Source organism: Lepidochelys olivacea (assembly GCF_965140295.1).
Source record: "Lepidochelys olivacea isolate rLepOli2 genome assembly, chromosome: 1".
Lineage (NCBI taxonomy): Eukaryota > Metazoa > Chordata > Testudines > Cheloniidae > Lepidochelys > Lepidochelys olivacea.
Window position 1 is genome coordinate 63,317,290 of NC_140411.1, and position 21,516 is coordinate 63,338,805.

A 21,516-nucleotide genomic window follows, 5' to 3' on the forward strand; every position below is an offset into this window, starting at 1 on the left:
ACAGTGAATTAGAAGGACATCATGAGAAGGGAGGGGGGTTATAATTTCTGTTGCAGAGGAAAAGCTAGGCAAGGTGGAATGAATAAAAACACTTATAAATGTTTTTTCCCTCCACTTATATGAGGTAATTTGTATATTGTAACATGCAAAACTCAGGTAATATCACTGCCAGTCACCCAACTTCTTAACAACCAACATTATAACATTGACTTGTACAAATATGATCAATGGGGGGTGAGGTGGGAGCTTGCAGGGGCTGATTTTTTAAAATTGAACTATTTGGGGTGGGGGGTGTCACTGATTAGGTCTCAGCTGGAGTATTGTGTCCAGTTCTGGGTGCCACATTTCAGGAAAGATGTGGACACATTGGAGAAAGTCCAGAGGAGAGTAGCAAAAATGATTAAAGATCTAGAAAACATGACCTATGAGGGAAGATTGAAAAAATTGGGTTTGTTTAGTCTGGAGAAGAAAAGACTGTGGGGGGACATGATAACAGTTTTCAAGTACATAAAAGGTTCTTACAAGGAGGAGAGAGAAAAATTGTTCTTCTAACCTCTGAGGACAGGACAAGAAGCAATGGGCTTAAATTGCAGCAAGGGCGGTTTAGGTTGGAAATTAGGAAAAACTTCCTAACAGTCAGGGTGGTTAAGCACTGGAATAAATTGCCTAGGGAGGTTGTGGAATCTCCATCATTGGAGATTTTTAAGAGCAGGTTACACAAACACTTGTCAGGGATGGTCTAGATAATGCTTAGTCCTGCCATGAGTGCAAGGAATTGGACTAGACGACCTCACAAGGTCCCTTCCAGTCCTACAAATCTATGATTCTGTATAATCTGTATTTGTATAAATAGCTATACTGCACACATATGGTACACCTAGACACTACTCCCTTTCTGTGGTTATGGAGGACCTTTAGATATCCCAGCCAAGGGGGATTTTTATTTAAAAATTAGCAGTAACTGGAAGGAGGACTATAATAATGTTGGCCAGGAGGACACTGTGGTTGGGGTCAATGTTCCTGACCCAGAAACCCCCTAATACTGGACACATTATCTGTTCTCAAATGCATTGTGGCTATTTCATGAGGACAGAGTATGTAAATAAGAGAGGGATGAATCATACCCATTAGATCCATGCAGAGAGAGGGGCCTTCATGCTCATTTCTTATCCTTCTCATGCAGAAGGGATGGTTCAGTGCCTATCTGGCAGCATCTCCCTTCCCAAGACCCCTACTCATTGATCTCTCCAAAGCTGAGATCCATACAGGGGAAAGGCACAGGCTGGTTGGGCTGGTGGTGGGAAGTGGCCCTGCATTGGGTGTGAAGCAGTTTAGAGAAACTCACATCATTTTCCCCTTGAGACGATGTAGATATCCCAAGAAACACTATGCAACTTGGGGCAGCATATCCTTTCCCAGAGAACCCACTGGGTGGTGAGGATCTTCCTCTTAAGGGTGACCTTGAGGGCAGACATGTCAAGGAGGTATTCCTGGTAACAAGCCTCCATTGAAGCCTTGTGGCCAGCAAACCAATAGACAACAGGGCACACAGAGCTTCTGCATGGCTGCCTGGTCTCTCATTAATCCCTTAGGATTCCTGGCACTTGGGGTGGGTATTTTAGTCTTCCCAGTGGCAAACCCTCCCACCCACCAACACAATGTGGGAGAAGCTTTTCAGGAGGCTCCTTGCAGAACTTCCCTTCTCTTAGGCTCTCCCATAAATTTTCCTCTGAGATGGGATTGGCAGGTGTGGCAGCCTCCCTTCACAATGCAGTAGCTCTAACCTGAAGAAAATGCAGCAACTCTGGAAAAGGAAAGTTTGTCAGTCAATCACACAGAGGTATATTTACCCTGGTAAGCTGTTATTTTCTGACTGAGTTGTAGCAAACGGTCATTCTCTCTTTGCCCTCATTTTCTTTTCAAACCATGGTGTTTGGTTACTCTTGGTAGATGTAGTATATTGCACAGCCAGTACAATGTAGGTCTCTGTTGTACAAATGCATTATGGGGTCTGTCATAGCATGTCTAATTGATTAGCAAACTCCAACACATGCTACTCTAAGTCCTGTGCTTTGCATTTCATGGGTGGTATTTTTAACTTTTATAGGTTACCTGCTCGATTCTGCTAATGACATTCACATCTGTTTCTCCCTCTCTGGCAGTGTATCTTGGGTAACAATGAATGGGCTCTATTGTCTTTTGGCTGTTAATGTGCAGAAGATAAATTCTTTTCTGAAAGTAAATACCATTGAAACCCAAATGCTTCTCTTTGGACATGATTAATTATAAAATTCTGTATCTTTCTTTCCTTTGCCACTTAACTGAAATATTGTGTCAACATCACATGTCAAGTTGCCGAGGGTAATTTTGGTCTTGGACTCAATGCTGGAACATAGTCAATATGTCACCAAATGCATACCAGGACAGTTGCCAGAAATACGCCCTTTTCTATCCACAGCTGACCTGAAGACTCTAAGCCATTCATTTATAACATCAAGCCTTGACTACTGTAATTCTTTGTTTGCTGGGCTCCCTGCCAAATTGATTGGCAGACTCCAGCTTATTCAGAACTCAGCAGACAGGCTTTTGACTAAGACCAGGCTAACTATGTACATTCTTCCTGTCTTGGAGTCCTTATTCCAAAATCATGTTTATGTTGACTGTAAAATTTCCTTTCAACGTTAATGTTATGGGTGAAATCCTTCTTTTATTTTCAGTATCACTTGTCATGCATTTTAAAATCTTTCTAAGATAAATTGCTGCATATTCCATTATTCCACCTACAATCATTTCATGTTTGGACCATTTCATTCTATATCCCTCAATTTTGGAATTAGTTGTCCATGATATGAGTTCTGATTTTTTGTTTTGAGTTTAGGCCAAGCTGGATTCTATTTAGTTCATTGTTTCCTTTTATTGTAAAGTACTGTGAGACATTCAGTTGCCTATGTACATTTTTATTGCATAAAAGGAATAAGATCTTCATTTATGAATAATAATCAATGAAATATCAAGCAAAGCACAATTTGAGTTGCTTGTTCTTGTCAGTGGAACTTCAAGATGCAATTTCAGCCTTAACTTGTGTAGGTGGTTGAAAGAATGTATTTAATGTGCATAGTGGAAAACAAATGTTCTCCCATAGTCTCCCTATTTACAGAACTGTATAGACCTTTACCCCCATCTTTTCTCCATTCAGTAAACTTGCTATGTTATGGCATATTTTCTACTGTAAATATTCCACTTCTCCCTAAGATCAGTCCTCTTTGTCCCTACATCCTTAGATTTATAGTTCATATATATATATACTGTACATTTAAGAGGAATATCATAATTTGGCCCACTTTGTTTATGGCAACAAATATTGAACAATGATGATGTAAGTATCTCTTTAATATGCCTAATATAAGTTTCCACCAATTATAAATTATTTTGTAGTAATGTTGCAGTTGTGAACCATTAGCTGACACCTACATATCAACTCTGGTTTTCAGGGTTTAAAACTCAGCAGAAAAACAATAGTATAATAATCCTTTGTGTGAAACACACCACACAAAGTATCGCAAAGCCTTAGAGTGAGTTTTTAGGAAAATTGGAAACAAATCTGAATTATATTGAAGGACAAAAAGGATTGGGGTTTTTGCATCCTTCCAGAACAATGATATTCTTAAAATTAAATTTGGCCAGTTACCTATATTCTCTCTCAACAAGAAGCAATTTTGCATATGGCTAATGAAATTTTTGTTATATAATTGTATACAGATGTTTGTTGGTGAATATTTAATGATACTTAATAATAATACAAAGCACTTATACTCTACAGTGCTGTTCACACTCAGAACTGAAGGAACTTTACAGAGATGGGTAAGAATTATTAACCCCGTTTTACAGGTAGGGACCTTGGCCATGTTACACAGTGGCTGAGCCAGGGTCAGTAGTTAGATAGGGAGCACCTCTTGGCACAGTTCCTCCAGGAACTTCAGGGGTCAAACCAAAGTTGAGTGCCTTAGATATTTGTGGCCAAACTTCATCCCTGAAGGAAGGATGAGTAAACTGGAAGTGAGAACTCTGGAGCAGATCCTCAGCTGATGCAAATTGTCATAACTCCATTGGCCCAATTGTCTACAATGGAACCATGACAATTTGCGCCAGCTGATGTTCTGCCCCCCTGAGTAGTCTCTGTATGGCAGAGAATACATTCATATAGGGAAGAGTCAGGCTCAGAGGGCCAGATTTTTAAAGGTATTTAGGCGCCATGGGAGTTAAGTATTTAGTCACTTATGAAACCCCACTAAGCACCTATCTGCACCTTTAGGCACATAAATATCTTTACAAATATGGTTCTCTGAACCTGATATCTCCTGTATGGGTTTACTCTAAGCTGAAGCTGAGAAACTTAAAGGGGTAGACCCTCAACTGGTGCAAACTGTCATTGCTCTATTGAAGTCAGTGGAGCCTCTCTGTATTTCCAGAGACTTGACTTAGGCAAATAAAGTCAATAGAATTTTTGCCAGAGTGAAGACTGCATGATTGGGTTCCACATATCCATATTCAATTATTTTAAAAAAATGAAAATAACTAAGTATTATAAGAGCTAATATAGAAATGTTAGGAAATTCAAAAGTCCTCCTGTCACATCTACGGATGAAAAGCGCTATGAGTGCTAAGTATTATTAATTGTTATGTTAATTATAATGGGCACTTAGCATTCTCTCCTAGTTTTTTCCCTTTATTTATATCCAGAGCTGTAGCTTGGAAAATATTGTGCATAACCACTTGACTTTTTTAGTTTATTGCACACTTAACATTTATTTTTTGATTTATTTCTTGAACACCTGAGAATTTTGATCATTGAAGAAGGCCTCCCATACACTCTTCACTTTGCCTATAAAAGAAAGATAGGAAATCTCTGTGACCTCTTTCTGCCTTGAGTTTTCACTGAAGAGAGCCTCTGAAATGATCAGATAAAGATTTCTGATAGATGTTAGCACCTGTAGAAAGAACTTTTTAATTAAACATTTAAAAGTTCAAAGGTTTCTACAAAATTCAGATGATCCTATTAATACCTTTTAGTGGAAAATGGTAAACCAGGATTTCTTATATCTTTGTGAATCCTTTCTACTTGAATTTCCATTTGCTAATTAAACACAGATTCTTTGTGCACCGGGGTCACTAATGCAGCGTAACCATTAAATTCTAGCCTTCATTTATATACATATAATCATGGGTACACTAATCTTTTTAAATTAATTTAATAAATATATACATTTTAATTCCATTCCTAAATAACTCTACCTTTGGAGCCAAGCAAGTGTTAATATGCTGAAATTATTGTAAAAAGAAAAGGAGTACTTGTGGCACCTTAGAGACTAACCAATTTATTTGAGCATGAGCTTTCGTGAGCTACAGCTCACTTCATCGGATGCATACCGTGGAAACTGCAGCAGACTTTATATACACACAGAGAATATGAAACAATACCTCCTCCCACCCCACTGTCCTGCTGGTAATAGCTTATCTAAAGTGATCATCAGGTTGGGCCATTTCCAGCACAAATCCAGGTTTTCTCACCCTCCACCCCCCCACACAAATTCACTCTCCTGCTGGTGATAGCCCATCCAAAGTGACAACTCTTTACACAATGTGCATGATAATCAAGTTGGGCCATTTCCTGCACAAATCCAGGTTCTCTCACCCCCTCACCACCCTCCCAAAAACCACACACACAAACTCACTATCCTGCTGGTAATAGCTCATCCAAAGTGACCATTCTCCCTACAATGTGCATGATAATCAAGGTGGGCCATTTCCAGCACAAATCCAGGTTTGACACTAAACTTTCTAAACTACTAAAAGGACACTAAACTTTCTAAACTACTAAACCTGGATTTGTGCTGGAAATGGCCCAATCTGATGATCACTTTAGATAAGTTATTACCAGCAGGACAGTGGGGTGGGAGGAGGTATTGTTTCATATTCTCTGTGTATATATAAAGTCTGCTACAATTTCCACGGTATGCATCCGATGAAGTGAGCTGTAGCTCACGAAAGCTCATGCTCAAATAAATTGGTTAGTCTCTAAGGTGCCACAAGTACTCCTTTTCTTTTTGCGAATACAGACTAACACGGCTGTTACTCTGAAACCTGAAATTATTGTGACTCCAGTCAGAACTTGAACCAGAATGCCATTCCAGTACTCCTTAAACAGTCTATCTAGTTTAAGCAGAGTTTAAAATTTCATTAAACATATTTATTGCTGTACTTTTAGCAGTTAATTAACCAGCCTTGGTGGTTTTAAAGAAAAGCTTCCTCATGTGACTCAACCTAGTGTTGTCTTCCTGAATCTGGAAATAGCTTGGAACAATAGTGCAAAGAGAAGCAAGCCGTTTGTCTGTGTGATTAACTCTTGAGTCTGAGGATGAAAGTTTAAATACCAATATTGCTAACTGTTTCACTGTTGATCATTTTAGCAGAAACATCCATGGCCTTATACATTGGTTTGACATCATAGAAGTCAGAAATGAAAACAACCTATTAAATTGTCTAGCCCATTCTAGGGAAGCCAATGCAGAATTGGCTATACTGTATTCTCCAAGGCTGAGGTCTAGTTTACACTAGAAAGTTAGGTCAACCTGCTACATTGCTGAGGAGTGTGAAAAATTCACACCCCTGAAGAGACATCATTAAGCCAATCTAAGCCCCAGTGTAGACAGCACCAGGTTGATGGAAGAATTCTTCCATCCACCTAGCTACCGCCTCTTGGAGAGGTGGATTTACTACAGCAACGGAAGAACCCCTCCCATCGCTGTAGTAAGTGTCCCCACAACAGCACTGCAGATGCAGCACTGCCTCAATGCCACTGTAATGTTTCTAGTGTAGACATAGCCTTAAAGTCCCACAATTTGAAATGAATCACCAGGGGAGAGGAAAACAGCAACTAAGTATGTGGGTGAGGTAAGATATGGAGCTACCAGCTCAGGCGGCGCAGGAAGTGGGACATGAGCAGAGTTCCACCATCCTTTCCTTGATTCTAGTAGGCTTTAAAGACAGAACATGGTAGCTTTACAAATCAGATAATGCTAGTTTAGCCAACAAATCCAGAGAGATAAATCATAGAGAACTTCACTACAAAAATGGTGCTTATTCAGGTTAAACTGACAGACCAGCACAACAGCTCAGCTGGTCTGGTTTAATACAAAGTTCTAGCTTCACGGGCCCTCTTTGGGATAGTGTCATTAGAGTGGGGGCCCACCTCAGACCTTGCCTCTAATACGTCTTCCTCCTCCACACAATCCCCCTCCCCCAACATTTATATGGACATACACACAGCACACAAATTATGCACAAGAGGCAACTGCATGCAAATTCTTCAGTATATGTTTGTAGATTGTATAGACTAAAGTTATGGAGACATCTTGAAGGGAGACATCTCCAACATTGATAAAATGTAAGTACAAAAGACACATGATTGGATGGATATTGATGATGTTATTTCAGTAATGACATCATCCATAGACTCCTAGTGTCTTTGCTTTGCTTCTCTATAGTGATCACAACATAAATTGCTTGTCTTGTTTGACTTCCTTGTTCACCAAAGTTGAGCAGATTGTGGCCGTTTTCAACGCTTCTACCAGACAAAAAGCTTGGGACCATTTCTCGAAAGCTCAGCGAAAGAACATAGACATTTGGCGAAAGCATTCTGAGGTTGGTGATTTTATTATTACTTTTTATCCATCATCTCACAGCTGGATTGACACAGAACAAGTGTGACTGTAGCTGGACATACAGCATTCAGCAATATTTACAGCTGTAGTTTTAGCAGTTAATCAGCTAGCCATTATACTATCTCATTTACAGTATGTATTGCTCCCTTTGCTCCCATTACAATAAATGTTGTTAAATAACACTAAGTTGGAGAGCAATGTGTTTTTATTTTTCTTTTACAAGAAATGGGAAATCATTGGAGGAATATGTTTACCACTCTGAAATAATTAAAAGAAATGGAGAAATTAGCGAAGATATTTAAAATAAATACATTTTAGAAGTCTTTCTCATACTAAACGATACATTTTTAGGAAGGCACTGAGATTTGTTAAATAAAACAGATACATATTATAGATATTTGTTCTGGTTGTATCATTATATGGCCATAGTAATATGACTTTGTGGAAAATAAAATAAAGATTTCTTTTCTTAATAATCAGTAAAGTGTATTCAGTCCAGAGACGGGAGGTACTCTTTCCCATCTATTTTATGTCCATCTTTAAAAAACAAATCAATCGCTTGTATTGACTCTAAGTTCATGGCTGGCAAACACAGCAGTATAAATGTAATAACAGTACACATTAGGGTGACTATCCAAGTCCATGCATGTGTGACTGTCATAAGCATGAGCAAAGAAAATGAGAAAAGAGATCTGGGATTCCACTTTCCTTTACACAAGTGTCAGCAAAGAAAGTAGTAGTCCTGTTTTGTGTTATTGGTCATCCAGCTTTCGATTTTAATTCAGTATATACGCTATGAACCCGCAATTTAAAAGTAAGTACCGCTGTCTTTGTTTTCTTTCTTTTTTATATAAAAGTAATTTACATACAGTTACTTATTTCCTATAGTACAGTATGTTAATTGTTAACATTACAGTCCTCTAAATGATTTTCCTGTCTCAAAGCAAAAACTATAGAAGGTAAGATGAACTTATTTAATTATTTTGTAGTACACTTGTAAAATAAGTGTTGCACACTTAGTTTGCGAAACACTTAAGTGCTGTGATATAAATCATTTGGGTTGTGTTTTAAGTGCCCATTAACTAATGCTAAATTACAGTTGAATACCAATGACACTAGATGTAACATCCACATGAATACCAAATGAATTTTTATTATCAGTGCTATTATGGCGAATACCAAATGACTTCACAATAATGGGATACTTAAAATAAAATGTTAGAATAATTTATTGTTAAGAGCTGTATTTTGCATTTCGTTCATAAATAATTCAAGTGGGTGGCAAATAAAGTCTTTGTTTAACTGGAAGTTGGGGATGTGGGTGTTTTCTTTCTTGTCTTTTAGGGAGATGTGAAAAGTGGTTTTCTGTTAGTTTATTTCAACTATGTTAAAGTAATAAGAAAATAAGAATGGCCATACTGGGTCAGACCAATGGTCCATATAGCCCAGTATCCTGTCTTCTGACACTGTCAGTACCAGATGCTTCAGAGGCAATCATCAAATTGTCCATCTCTGACATCCACTCCCAGCTTCTGGAGGTCAGAAGCTAGGGATACCCAGAGTATAGGGTTGCATCAGTGATCATCCTGGCTAATCCCCATTAATGGACCTATCCTCCATGAATTTATCTAATCCTTTTTTTAACTCCGTTATGGTTTTGACCTTCACAACATCCCCTCGCAACTTGTTCCACAGGTTGACTGTACATTGTGAGAAGTACTTCTTTTTGATTGTTTTAAACCTGCTACCTATTAATTTCATTGGGTTACCCCTGGTTCTTGTGTTATGTGAAGGAGTAAATAACACTTCATTGTCCACTTTCTCCACACCATTCATGATTTTGTAGAACTCTATCATATTCCCCTTAGTTATCTCTTTTCCAAGTTGAAAAGTGCCAGTCTTTTTAATCTCTCCTCATATGGAAGCTGTTTCATACCTTTAATCATTTTGTTACCCTTCTCTGTACCTTTTCTAATTCTAATATATCTTTTTTTAATATGGGGTGACCAGAACTGCACACAGTATTCAAGATGAGGGCTTACCATAGATTTATATAGTGGCATTATGACATTTTCTGTTTTATTATCTATCCCTTTCTTAATGGTTCCTAACATTCTGTTAGGTTTTTTTGACTGCCGCTGCACATTGAGCAGAGGTTTTTAGAGAATTATCCACAGTAACGCCAAGATCTCTCTCTTGAATGACAACAGCTAATTTAAATCCCACCATCTTGTATGTATAGTTGGGATAGATTTTCCAATGTGCATTGTTTTGCATTTATCAACATTGAAGTTCATCTGCCATTTTGTTGCCCAGACACCCAGTTTTGTGAGATCCCTTTGTAATTCTTCACAGTCTATTTTGGACTTAACTAGCTTGAATAATTTTATGTCGTCTGAAAATTTCGCCACTTCACTGTTTACAGATCATTTATGAATATGTTGAATAGTACTGGTCCCAGTACAGACCCCTGGGGGACAGCACTAATTACCTTTCTCCATTCTGAAAACTGACCATTTATTCCTACCCTTTATTTCCTCTCTTTTAACCAATTACTGATCCACGAGAGGACCTTCCCTCTTATCCCATGACTACTTACTTTGCTTAAGAACCTTTGGTGAGGGACCTTGTCAAAGGCTTCCTGGAAGTGCAGGTACACTTTATCCACTGGATCACCCTTGCCCACATGTTGATTGACCCCCTCAAAGAATTGTAATAGATTGGTGAGGCATGATTTTCCATTACAAAAGTCATGTTGACTCCTCCCCAACAGATCATGTTCATCTATGTACCTAGTAATTCTGTTCTTTCCTATGGTTTCAGCTAGTTTTCCTGGTACTAAAGTTAGGCTTACTGGCCTGTAATTGCTACTGGATCGCCTCTGGAGCCCTCTTTTAAAAATGGTGTCACTTTAACTATCCTCCAGTCATCTGGTACAGAAGCAGATTTAAATGATCCCTTCTTAAACTAACTTTTCATGCGGGGACACATCATATCATTCATTTGCTGGCTTTTAAATTTATTTAAAGTAAAATGCCTAAAAGTAGGACTTTCCATTCACAAATTCACAAAACATCTTTGCTTATTTGAAAGTTGTTGCTCTTTTTTTCTTTCTGGAGAAAGAAAACAATCAAAAATAACTTAAGAGGTTCTGAAATCTCTGGTTGAGGGCAATGTGTATGGACAACTCCTATTTCTCAGTTGTAAAATACTATGCATATGTCAACAAATAGCTCTCTTGATTCAAATCATATTATTTGATTATCCCTCCTTTGCTAAGGTGCTTACATTTCCCTTGTCACCTCTCCTCACTATGTGTGCTTTTCTGGTAACAAAAAGAAAAAAGGGACCTCTTTGAGGTTCCCAGAGAAGATTATTGTTTGGCTGCTAAAGACAGTTTTGAAATAGATGCTCCTGGGACATTTACAGTCTAAAATACATTAATCATTTGGTTTCTAAGAAGATAAAGCATACTCTCCAGTAAAGAGTGTTTGTGGCTCTTTTCAATATGGAATTACAAAGTGCTTTATGAATTTCTGTCTTAAATGCAATTAATTCATTCAATACTGGTTTTCAATTTACCATTTTAGTCATTTTTCTGAATTTCAAATTATTCCCGTGTAAAACACCCATTAATTAGCCTCTCTGCCTTTGCAGTGATTAACAGATACATATACCTTTATTATAGTGTATGACATTTACTGATGAACTCTAGGCACAGCCCCAAGGAAACACCCTCCTTTTTTTTCTCCCTCCCACTATGAGAGTTTGTTGTTAATTACATGGGTAAATAGTTGGAACCTTCAGCACTATTTATTCCTTCCATTGACTTTTCCTTATTTCAAAGATTTCAAACCATCTCTTTGGGAATTGGGCTCTTTGTCGATAGAAAAATTAGCTGTCTGCCGACTGAAAAGCTCTACACTAATCACCGTGCCACATCCCTGTGTTACACCTGACAGTATTATTAGGACAAAATAGAATTCTCTGTCTTCTCTGTGCTGCAACCATTCAAAAGCCAGTCATTACACCAATATTGTCCTGTTTTATCTTTTGAGGACAAAGATACTCTGGACTTTCATAAAGCCCACATGCTTGCTGATCACTTACTTAGTTACATACATACAGGCTCCCTGCCTGTCTGCCCTTTCAGGGGTTTTTTTGAGAATAGGCTGTTAGCTGTCATTTGTTTTATATCAAGATGCAGATGTTACCAAAAAAGATGTTTCTATGCTGAGAATTTAAAATTTGTGGAAATTGGGTTTACCGTGGTGCAGGCATAGAAATCTAGGGCTTATGAGAGTTAAAGCTTAGTATTTTTTTAGCCAACTTGATAGCACCTTTATACATCCATTTTACATGCAGTATTAAGTGTTGCCATTACTGAAATATATCTGCCTGGGTAGGACTGGTAGTAATTTAACAAGGGGAACTCATCTTCTCGGTTGTTTTTTTCCCAATGGTATATTTGACATATTCAGTTATTTAAAATATTTTAACACAAAGAACTCCATTCCCTTCAATTTGAGCCCTTCTAACTCTGAATCTTGTGCTGATTCTGTACTAATATTCATGGATTATTTATATGTATTTTTTAAAATATCAGAATATAACATTTAAATTGGTTGTTTAGAAATAGAGAGATCAGTTCATGGAAGTCAATACTGATCCAGGGTCATCTTGGGTTTTAGGAACTCCGGAATGCTCACAGCGAACAGCTCATGGGGATCCGCCGTGAAGAGGAGATGGAAATGTCTGATGATGACAGCGGTGACAATCCCAGCAAAAAGCTGAGAATAGATGAATCAGGTAAAGTTGAAACCCTTCACAATATCCTATCAGATGTCAAACTGTTCGTTTCAAAACGAAGATGAGTGATAGAAAATAGTTATATAACATAGAATATCTACTTTTAATTTAATTATCCTCACATTTTGTCTTTGTATGACTCTCACTTGTATCTATAGTGCTTCTGTCACCTTCCAAGAAACATACTCATCAGAATGCTCCAATTCTTTCCATAGTTGCTTCCATTTTGGGTCTTTCAATAAGGTTCTTCTCATCTTCCAAAACTGTATTTCATTCCAGGATAGTAATAATGTCATATTTAAATAAAAGCAGCTGAAATTGTGTTTCATTCAATATTCTTTGAACCTCACCTTTTCTTTCCAGCAAATATATTTACATGTATATTATCCGAATTTTCCATGGAATTAACTCTTAAAGACACACATTTCAAAGTGTGGCACTAGATATGCATTAATTGACACTCTTGCCTATCATGAAAAGAAGAGCAAGTACACTTGATATATTTCAGCTATCCCAGTATAAACAATTCAGGAGGTGGATATTGGGCTGACTCAATGACTTCTGAGTAACTGGTATGCACTACGGAAGGGAATACCTTGGTTTGAATCCTTTCTTTGATTTCTTGATCTTCATGTCAGCAATGGGTTAGAGAGTTGTGAGGGGCTGACAAGGGTTGAGCCCTGTGTTAGTCAGCATCAAGAAGGAAAGCCTTGCAGAAGGCCTAGATGAAGCTTCATTGCCAGACAGAGATGAGGTATATGGGCAAAGATGGGGCAAGTTATATGTACAAACTCAAGATGTTAACAATGACACATTTGACCTAAACGTCTGCACACAGGTTCCAGATTCTATGACCTGACCCCATTTCTCCCATCATGGATGGGGTCCTATGTCTGTGCATGTATACACATATGTGTGCTTACAGATATGCAAGAGAAAAGTGGTTACCGCACAGGTGCCAGTGGCTATGGGAGGTTAAAGATCTCCAGAAATAAAGACTGAAAAGTAGGATACCATTCTGGAAAGAAACTTTCACTATGAACAGGAAAAGGGCACTTCTACTACAGGAAAAAATGGTTTTCAGAAAGATAGATGGCTATAATAAACCCTCCTGTGAGGAGCTTTAATTTCTGCTTAAGATAATTGTATGGGATTGAGTTTTCTAGTATTCATTAGTAGAGTGATTGGAGCTGACACAGTGGCTCTGTGGGCATAGTATTGCTGGCAATCACAGATTCTTATGAACATATAATCATTTGCCTTGGCATGTCCAGGCTTATGGAGATAAATAATTATAATTAACAATAACCAAAAAAGGTGAGCAATGCCAACTCACTGGACTCAAGAAAAATAATTATACTATGAACAGTCATACTTAATATTTCATTGTGTTTTAACAAATAAATGCTTAGGTTGTGGTAGTTCAGCCATTGTGCATCATATTAACCAGTAGAAAATATGTGGGGTTTTTCCTGTAGTGAAAAGATATATTTTTCAGTAGGCTTGTTTTGTTTATTTTTAGACAAAAAACAGAGATTTCTGTGATTCTCCCTCCCCTGCTATTTTAATTGATTTGAATTGATCTCTTATTATTGTCTTGGACGGATCATTCACATTCATAATATCATTAACAGTTTTTCTAATACATTACATACAAAGTGCAAATTCAGTGGTATAAATCAAATACAGTGGCCATCCAAAGCCATCACTAGTGTAGCTCTCTTGACTTCAGCAGAGTTACACCAGGGTTCAGTTTAACCCAGTATGTAGTTGATCGAGCCTGTTCTCTATGAAGAATCACCCAATAACAAAACTAGATTTTACCATTTTCTTTTTCCAAGATTAGACTTTGAAATCAATGTTTTGAATCTCCTCTCACTTATGCTAGTGTCAACTAAGAGTAACTATTCAAAACCAATGAACTTACTCTAGTATAAAACTTGTCTGAGAGGAGAATCAGACTCTGCTTGTTGACTGTTCACCCTTTTCTATTAGTCAGGATCCTCACCCTCCTTTGCTGTAGATTTCAGGTTTTTTGTTTTTGTTTTTTATTTTTTTGCTTGAATATGTCATTCCTGACCCAACTAGTAGCATAGTAAAAGTATATAATTTTCATGAAGGGTAGGACAGTGCAAGAATGAGCAAAAGATGAATGATTCAATCTCTATTCAATTTAAGAGAACCGTATTCAAATAAACCTTTAAGAAAACTAATAATAGACTAAGGGTTCTAGTCAGCCCTTATATAAAAAAGCTTGCCTCCCAGTGAATTCAGGTGCTGGAATTTTTTACTAAATGTTCTCACTACTACAGTTAAAGTTACAATTTCAGCAATCCTCTGAAACCATTTCATCTGCTTAATCAAGTACTATCATTCTCCTTGTGCAAAAATAACTTGGCATCCACGAGCATTTAGGTACTATGGTGATGAGTGCCACATACGTCCCTAACATCTAGATTGATTAGGATGAAAAGGCTATATTTGTGGGATCTTTCATGTCAATACTTAAGTTTATTGAGATGAAATAGACTTAAGTATTAGTTTGTGTCATGTCAATACTTAAGTCTATTGAGATGAAGAGGGGTGAATTCCAGCCCCATGTTAAGAACAGGGAGGTGCAAGAGTCCTCATCTGTCAGGTGTAGTCTGAAGCCTGATCAAGTTTAAGTTTCAAAGTGGCACTATGCTAATGCCAGGCCCTTGGAGGCTGTGGATTTTGTGCACTATGGAGCAGATGGTGAAACGTCTGGCAGCGAGGTGTTTGCTTTGGGAACCATGGTCAGGTCTTCAAGCCAGCCACAAATTTGTTGCAAATTACAAATTGCACTAATCACTGCGTGTTTTGGTGGATTCAGGTTTGTTTCTTAAGGATATACAGTGCAGCTTAATAGTGCCTCAGTACAAAGTACATTGTTGCATTTTAGACTTAAATTTACTTCTTTTACCCACAAGCCTATTGATTTTCTCACTGTTCATTTCCCTAATTTATTGATGTCAGAAATTCTTTATCTTAAAACCGTGGCTACACTGTGCATCAGTGGCAAAGCCAGGCTTATAACTCAGGGACTCCTGACTCCCAGCCATGTACTCATTTCTCCAGACCATGCTGCAATGCAGAGACACAGCATTCTGAGCAAACACAGCCTAACTCACAGCAGTGTTGTACCGAGACATCGCATTTTATGGGCTTGAGGCATTAAGACCCTGCTCACATGAGCATGAGGTTATACAGGTTACATCCCCTACACCTCCAGGGACAGGGCAAACTGCAGTACTGTCTTCCACCAGCAGAGAGGAATTTTTAAACTGCTGCTGAGGCTCCATCAGAAACTTGCCACTGAAGTCTACGCAGGAGATATATTGAACTAGCACAGATGGCTTGGTTTTGTCTCATTCCTGGCCAGCCATGCCCACTCTGTGGGGCTGCCTGATGTCTTCAGGCCCCATGGCAGAGTTTAGAGTCTTGGTCACCTTGTTGTATTCTCCATCCCTCTCAGATTGGACCCACAGCATGGGACTGATGGTGAACTCCAAGAGACACCACCCAGTGAATCTGACCCACAGTTTGCAGCCATTTCTTTAGAGCCCTGTTTTCCACAAGTCAATCTTTAGATGTAAACATTGACTTATTTGCATTGTGTATTTTGGAGCTTGAAGGGAAATAGAAGTTTGCTGAGGTAAAACTGAGAGATTGCTAAAAAATTGGCAACTGACTTCATTAATACATTTGAAAGTCAAGGTGCAGTTATTGAAGCATTAATTCAGAAAAATGGCACCCTGCACAGAAGGCTAGAGAATAGAGGAAAAATTTTAGAACAATTGGAATTTATGGATGGTTGGTCTCCCGCCTGCTGGCATTGGGAGCAGAGACTCAAAAGTAAAAGTCTCAGAAGTAATTTTAAGAATTATTGAAGTGAAGCTGCATCCTGCAGAGATAACAAAAAAGTTTCCTGTATCCCTAGGAGATATCAATACTTTTCCTTTAAGGGAAACAGGTGCTATGCTGTTCCAAAGACAACAGATCATGATTATGTGCTATTAATTCTACAGACTGCAACTCCAATGAGGGAGAGAGTTTTTCAGGCAGACATAAAAGTGAAAAGACACTTACCTTCAAAAGGCCACTGGATGGATGGTCCTGTGTAAGGTGACCAGGTGTCCGGTTGTTGAAAAAGGACCATCGTGGCTCCGGTCAGCACCACCGACCGGACTGTTAAAGGTCCGGTTGGTGGTGCTGCAACACTAAGGCAGGCTAGTCCCTACCAGTACTGGGGCACCGCACTGTGCCCCGGAAGTGGCCAGTGGGTCTGGCTCCTAAGCAGAGGGCTCCATGCGCTGCCCCCATCCTGAGCACCGGCTCTGCACTGGCCAGTGGGAGCTGGGAGCGGTGCCTGCAGGCGAGAGAAGCGCAAGTGGAACCTCTCTCCCCCCCCCCCGTGCATCTGCACTGGAGCTGCTGGCCACTTCCAGTGTGCTCAACGCAGTGTCAGGATAGGCAGACAGCCTGCCTTTGCCCCCTCTGCCGCACCACTGACCGGGAGCCACACCCCAACCTCCTGCTCCAACTCTCAGCCCCCCAAACCTGGAGCCCCCTCCTTAACCCCAAAACCCTCATCCCTGGCCCCAGCCCAGAACCCTTACCCCCTACACCCCAACCTCCTGTCCCAGCCCTCAGCCCCCCCAAACCTGGAGCCCCCTCCTGCACTTCAAACCCTTCATCCCAAGCCCAGAACTGCATCCCCATCCCGGAGCCCTTACACATCCCCTCACCCCAACTGCCAGCCCTGAGCCCCCTCCAACCTAGAGCCCCCTCCTGCACCTCAAACCCGTCAATCCCCAGCCCTAGCCCAGAGCCCGCACCCCCATCCCAGAGCCCCCTCCCACACCCAGAACCCTCATGCCCAGCCCCAGCCCCATCCCAGAGCCCTCACCCCTTCCCACACCCAAAGCCCCTGTGAAAGTGAGTGAGGGTGGGTGAGAGCAAGCCACCAAGGGAGGGGGAATGTAGTGAGCAGGGGCGGGACCTCAGGGAAGGGGTGAGGCAGGGGTGGGGCTGGGGTGTTCGGTTTTGTGCGATTAGAAAGTTGGCAACCGTAGTCCTGTGGTTAGGGCATTTGACCTGGACTCAGGAAATCCGGGTGATATTCCAGCTCTGCCACAAAATACCTGTGTGATCTCAGACAAATCACTTATCACTCTGTGTCTCAGTGCCCCATCTTTAAAATGGGGGTAATAGTGCTTCCTTTTGTCTACCCATTGTCTGTCTCACCATTTAGATTGTAAGTTGTTTGATGTAAGGATTGTCTCTGACTATATTTATATGTACAGTAAGGACCTTGGGCCTCTAGGAACTACTGCAATAAAAGTAATAAAAAGTTCTGTCTCCCTTGTACTTGACATATGCATGACATATAGTTGTACATGTAGGACAGGCAGTTTTATGCACAACAGCAAATTAAGCAACTGTAAATTGTGTATGTAATTATGTGTTTGGGGTACATAGTTTATGCACATAATATAGAAACAACTTTCCAAAGTCAGTGCAGTTTTGGCCTCTAGGATGGGATTTCCAAAACCACCTATGTGACTTAGTCAGTGTTTGAAAATCACACCCTATGCAAATAATACTACACCCGGGATAAATTAGGCTTCTCCATAAATCTCACAAATTTCAGGCCTGATCTCTACTTGGATGAGAAATCATCAAGGAAAGCCCCCCAAAATGCAGAAGTGTCCTGGCTGATGTTGATTCTTCTTGCCATGATTCAATCTTCTCTTGCCATTTCTCAGGCCTTGTCTGTATCCACAGTCGCACAAGTTTAACAAAAGGTCTGATTTTAAGTTGATTTAGTTAAATGGGTGCAAAATGTTGAGTAGATAAACTGGTGCAATTGTGAATATTAACAAGACCTAAATCTCTTAGGCGTGACATTTTGGAACTTATTTCTGCTCTTACTTTATTTTTCCGACTTCCCCCTCTCAAAACCTCTTGCTTTTCCCCTCTTCATTCTACTTCTAAGGACTGGATGTTTCTCCCTTCATTTTCTTGTAAATCAGATATTTTGGTTTTACTTGAGACCATCAATTTTTGACTTGTTTGTTTTATTATTGCTTGTTGGTTTCCTTGCTTTCCACTGTTAGGTCAAATGTTAGAGTAATAGTATTGTTTTCATAAAATCTTTTTCTTTCTTTATATCTTTTGACAAAGACCATGTAAATATTCTCATTTATTACCCTTAGATGAATGGGTCAGTGCCCTTTTTTCTTCACATAAATCAATAAAATTTCTATGTAATCAACAACCCAAACTTACAAGCAACCCTAAATAATAAATTAATATGCATGTGAGGAGGAAGATAGAATTTAGTAATAAAACCCTGCCTCTTTCACTCTACCAAGGGGTTTTGACAAGCAACAGCACAGAAAACAATATTTGAAATATAAAGGACTAAATTGTAGGCACATCAGGGTAATTCCCAAGTTCTCGGGGGATAGGGGACAAGGGAAATTTATACCCCTTTATGCTCTTGGAGCAAGACAAAGGTACTTTATTATAGATGAGGATTTATCCCACAAAAAGCGTATATCAAAACAGCTTTCTCTTGAGGGGAAAAAGTCTGGACACAATTTCCACTAGAGACTTTGTGCTCCAGGGGACCATCAGAGATGATCACAAGAGAGCAAGACAAGATATTCACTCCCTCTATCAGGTAATAAGTCTGTATATGTATTTTTCCCAGCATGCCAGTTGGGAGCTGAGCTCGGTCCACTCATCAGGCAGACCAAAACCTGGGCTTTCTAACAGGATTTTGTACACTGATATATATTGCATTTTTCCACAGCATTTACAAAAACAAGTCCTGACTCAGGAAGGTCTCTAAGCACACGTCTAACTTGAAGCATGTGAGCAGTCCCATTAACTTCAATAGAACCGTTCCCATGCTTAGAGTTAGGCCTGCATATGTATTTTGCTGCATCAGGGCCAGAGGAGATTGCCAAACCTGCATGTTTTTTGTTTGTTTTTTGGTAAAACATAACAAATGTCCTGTTCCATGTATCAGGTATGTTCCTCTGCAACATTAACATTTCCTCAGCCCAGGACCAGAGCCACATTCTGCTATAGTACAACACATCAATGAAGGGGTTAATAGCCATACTTTTGTTTTTAAAAGAAAGCATAACTTTCAAAAATATTTACCTAATAAGGATTTGGAGAAAATGACCAGTTAACTGAAATCTGCACTGTGGTAAAGTCTGTGGTGCTTTGATGCCTTTCAACTGCCAGAAAGGCTATTATCTAGATTACGTTTTATTATGTTTTCTGGGTATTTCATACTGATAAGGTTTGATGCAGGATCATTACATATGAGAATAGATTTAATCCTGTTGTTTAGGAAGCTTTAAGCACACTGAGGGATTATTTATGTAATAAGATGCAAAATTGCTTTGGAAAATGCTATAGCAACCTAACATCTTCACAAAACCAAGCAGCCACTTATGACAGCAATCCAAATTTACATTTATTTTAGTGTCATTTTATTGACAACCTTAGTGTCTAATTTTGACAGCATGTTAAAATAAATTTTCAGATTGTGCTGGAGCAAAATTAACAGCACAATGCTGGAATGAAAAGAGTTAATATAATTTCCTGAGCCAATATTAGGATATTTCACTTTTTGCAAAATTGCATTCAAAAATAGTAGAAAAGAGATTTTGTGGGTGTCCCAAATAAACGAAAATCATTTATGTCTTTTCATGAATTCTCTTTTAAGGTTTTTCTGTTAATTTATTAGTAAAGCTATAGTTGGTACAAGTTAAAAGTAAAAGAGAACATTTTTACAAGAGTAAATGTCAAATTAAAATGTTTTTATTTGCTTTATATCTTCATGAACATATTTTCTAAAAAGAAATGGTTTTGTTCTCAGAATTTATTTCAAATCCTATACCTTTTACTGCAACTTTCACAGCTCAGGATACAAGCCATAATTTTTCATTAGGTTTAATATAGCAGGGCAACATATTTGAATACATAGAGTTACAGTCTGGCACTGAAATGCCCTATTTAAACAGTAGGAGCTCACCTTCTGAAAACACAAAATAAGCAGTAGATGTAGCCTTGTTGGAAGTAGAAAGACACAGAATGAGCCGTGTTCTGCTCTCATTGCAGTTAATAACAAAACTCCCATTCTCTTTGATGGGAGCCGAAGCAGGCTGTGCGTATTGATTTTTTTCCATACCCCTCCATTAAGAATCTTGAAATGCAACCGTAATGTTGTTGAAGTGGGATGTTGGCAGCAAAATCAATAAGAGACAATAGTGGAACATATGCTGTTTTCAGCTTCCTCCCAACCTCATACAGCCTTTATTAGCATCATTTTCCCAATTACACTCCACCCTCTGTGGAAAGTGATCTTTGTTAGAACACTTTGTCCAATATAAAGCTTTTGTGCCTCGGCCCCTAACTGCATTTACACTTTACTAGAATAAGACCTATTTCTAAAACTAAAAAAGTTGGGCTTTGGCCATGTCAGGGTTCTTTCCCCACTCTGAACTCTGGGGTACAGATGTGGGGACCTGCATGAAAGACCCCCCACCCCAGTTATTCTTACCAGCTTAGGTTAAAACTTCCCCAAGGCACAGATTCCTTTTTTGCCTTGGCATCGCTGCCACCACCAAGTGATTTAACAAACAATCAGGGAAAGGACCACTTGGAGTTCTATTCCCCCCAAAATATTCCCCCAAGCCTACACCCCTTTCCTGGGGAAGATTTGAGCATATATCCTCACCAATTGGTTACAAAGGGACTACAGACCCAAACCCCTGGGTCTTAGAACAATGGAAAAATCAGTCAGGTTCTTAAAAAGAAGGATTTTATTTAAAGAGAAAAAGGAAAAAAGAATCACCTCTGTAAACTTAGGTTGGTAGTTAACCTTACAGAGTAGCAGAAAATTCAAAGAGCACAGAGGAACCCCCTCTAGCCTTAGTTT

At 39.2% G+C, this 21,516-nt stretch overlaps 1 protein-coding gene across 15 annotated transcripts in view; it reads left to right on the top strand.

Annotated features, from left to right (window-relative positions):
• Window positions 1-21,516, top strand: part of ENOX1 (ecto-NOX disulfide-thiol exchanger 1) — a 509,722-nt gene that overhangs the window by 410,318 nt on the left and 77,888 nt on the right. For all 15 annotated transcript variants that reach the window (XM_084617813.1, XM_084617817.1, XM_084617814.1 and 12 more), the window contains 2 exons: window positions 7,595-7,701; window positions 12,413-12,530. In XM_084617813.1, the coding sequence (XP_084473939.1) occupies window positions 7,595-7,701; window positions 12,413-12,530 (225 nt within the window). The remainder of the gene's footprint in view (window positions 1-7,594; window positions 7,702-12,412; window positions 12,531-21,516) is intronic.